At 47.8% G+C, this 1180-nt stretch overlaps 1 protein-coding gene across 1 annotated transcript in view; it reads right to left on the bottom strand.

Annotated features, from left to right (window-relative positions):
* Nucleotides 1–279: 279 nt before the first annotated feature.
* Nucleotides 280–1180, bottom strand: part of MONBRDRAFT_11642 (uncharacterized protein) — a gene marked incomplete at both ends in the record, with an annotated part of 5338 nt that continues 4437 nt past the window's right edge. Inside the window, 2 exons of the mRNA XM_001749397.1 lie at nt 280–424; nt 547–1145. Coding sequence (XP_001749449.1) covers nt 280–424; nt 547–1145 — 744 coding nt within the window. The remainder of the gene's footprint in view (nt 425–546; nt 1146–1180) is intronic.

Genomic DNA, 1180 nt, shown 5'->3' with positions numbered 1-1180 from the left:
TTTTGATGGCTTGACTTGTATTTTTGTTTTATTTTACTTTGATTTTGACTGTATTTGTGTGGTATTTTTGCTGAATTTTTGTGTAAAGTCCTTTGTATGATGACTTTTCTTTCTGTGGTCGGTTGCCTTTTCAACCCGACGCTGTCTCTTGTTGTATGTGAGCGTGCCGTGGTGTTTTTTATGTTTGTGCTGTGATGGCTTGTAGTTGTGATGTGTGACTGCCTTTTTATGTGTCTAGTGGTTCAAATGGCCGTATCTCTGGTTATACTTAGTCGTTTTTCATGATTTTTGTTTCCTTGTGCGTGATTCTTCGCGCTTGTACTTTTCGGCATGATAGAAGCCGATGAAAATGTCTTGTTCTCTTGTGTTGTTTTGCGTGCCGTCGTGATTTTGATGTCGGGGTTGCACAGCTTTGCTTTCAGCTCTGAGGTTCAAACACCTAATTTATTATTATCATCTGTTGGTCCCAACAGATTGCTGATATCGCTTCCACCTGTCTTCAGTGTGATAGTCCATTCTCTGTCTCCACTGTGTGTGTGTTTCCACCTGCTATAAATGGGAGCGATCTCCCTGGATCGGTACCATTTTCCTTCTTGACCTCGGTCGTTCCACTTCCCTCCTTCTGTCTTGTTCTGTCTTGTTCCTTCGCCTTGCTTCAATCCATGTTCTCGTGTACACTTCGACTGGTTGGATACCTCTGTGACAATCGCCTTGTCCACACACATTACACTGTACTGGACATATACCTTTAATACTTCGGCTCCAGCTGGTGCAGACAGGTTTACCTTGGCAAAAAAGGCTTTGACAAAGGTGTCCTTGCAAGCACGGTTCAAGAGCTCGGACAAGCCCGACGTGAGACTTGGGGGCAGCGTGTAGAGGTGGTTGATGAGGCTAGGCACGTACTGCATGGCCGTGAGGAGGGCCTGAAGCGAGACACCGGTCGTCAGCATGTCATTGAGCTTGCCAGCAATGTGCTTTGCCTTGTCGTTCAGCTGCTTCTTCATCCACTCGCGACGGCCAATCGGCGTTCCCAAGACCGTCATGCCCGTGTTGGCCGTCTCGCGCACGGCATCTGGCAAGACAGACTTGATAGCAGTGATGGAAGCGGGATGGTGGCGAGGCATGTAGAAGCGGCTCTTACTGGGCTGCAAATGAAGGCCAGCAGACTCTGCACGAGCCA

Source organism: Monosiga brevicollis, genomic scaffold, assembly GCF_000002865.3.
Source record: "Monosiga brevicollis MX1 MONBRscaffold_30 genomic scaffold, whole genome shotgun sequence".
Lineage (NCBI taxonomy): Eukaryota > Choanoflagellata > Craspedida > Salpingoecidae > Monosiga > Monosiga brevicollis.
Note: the sequence above shows the minus strand (reverse complement) of the source record. Positions and strands in the feature narration are given on the sequence as shown.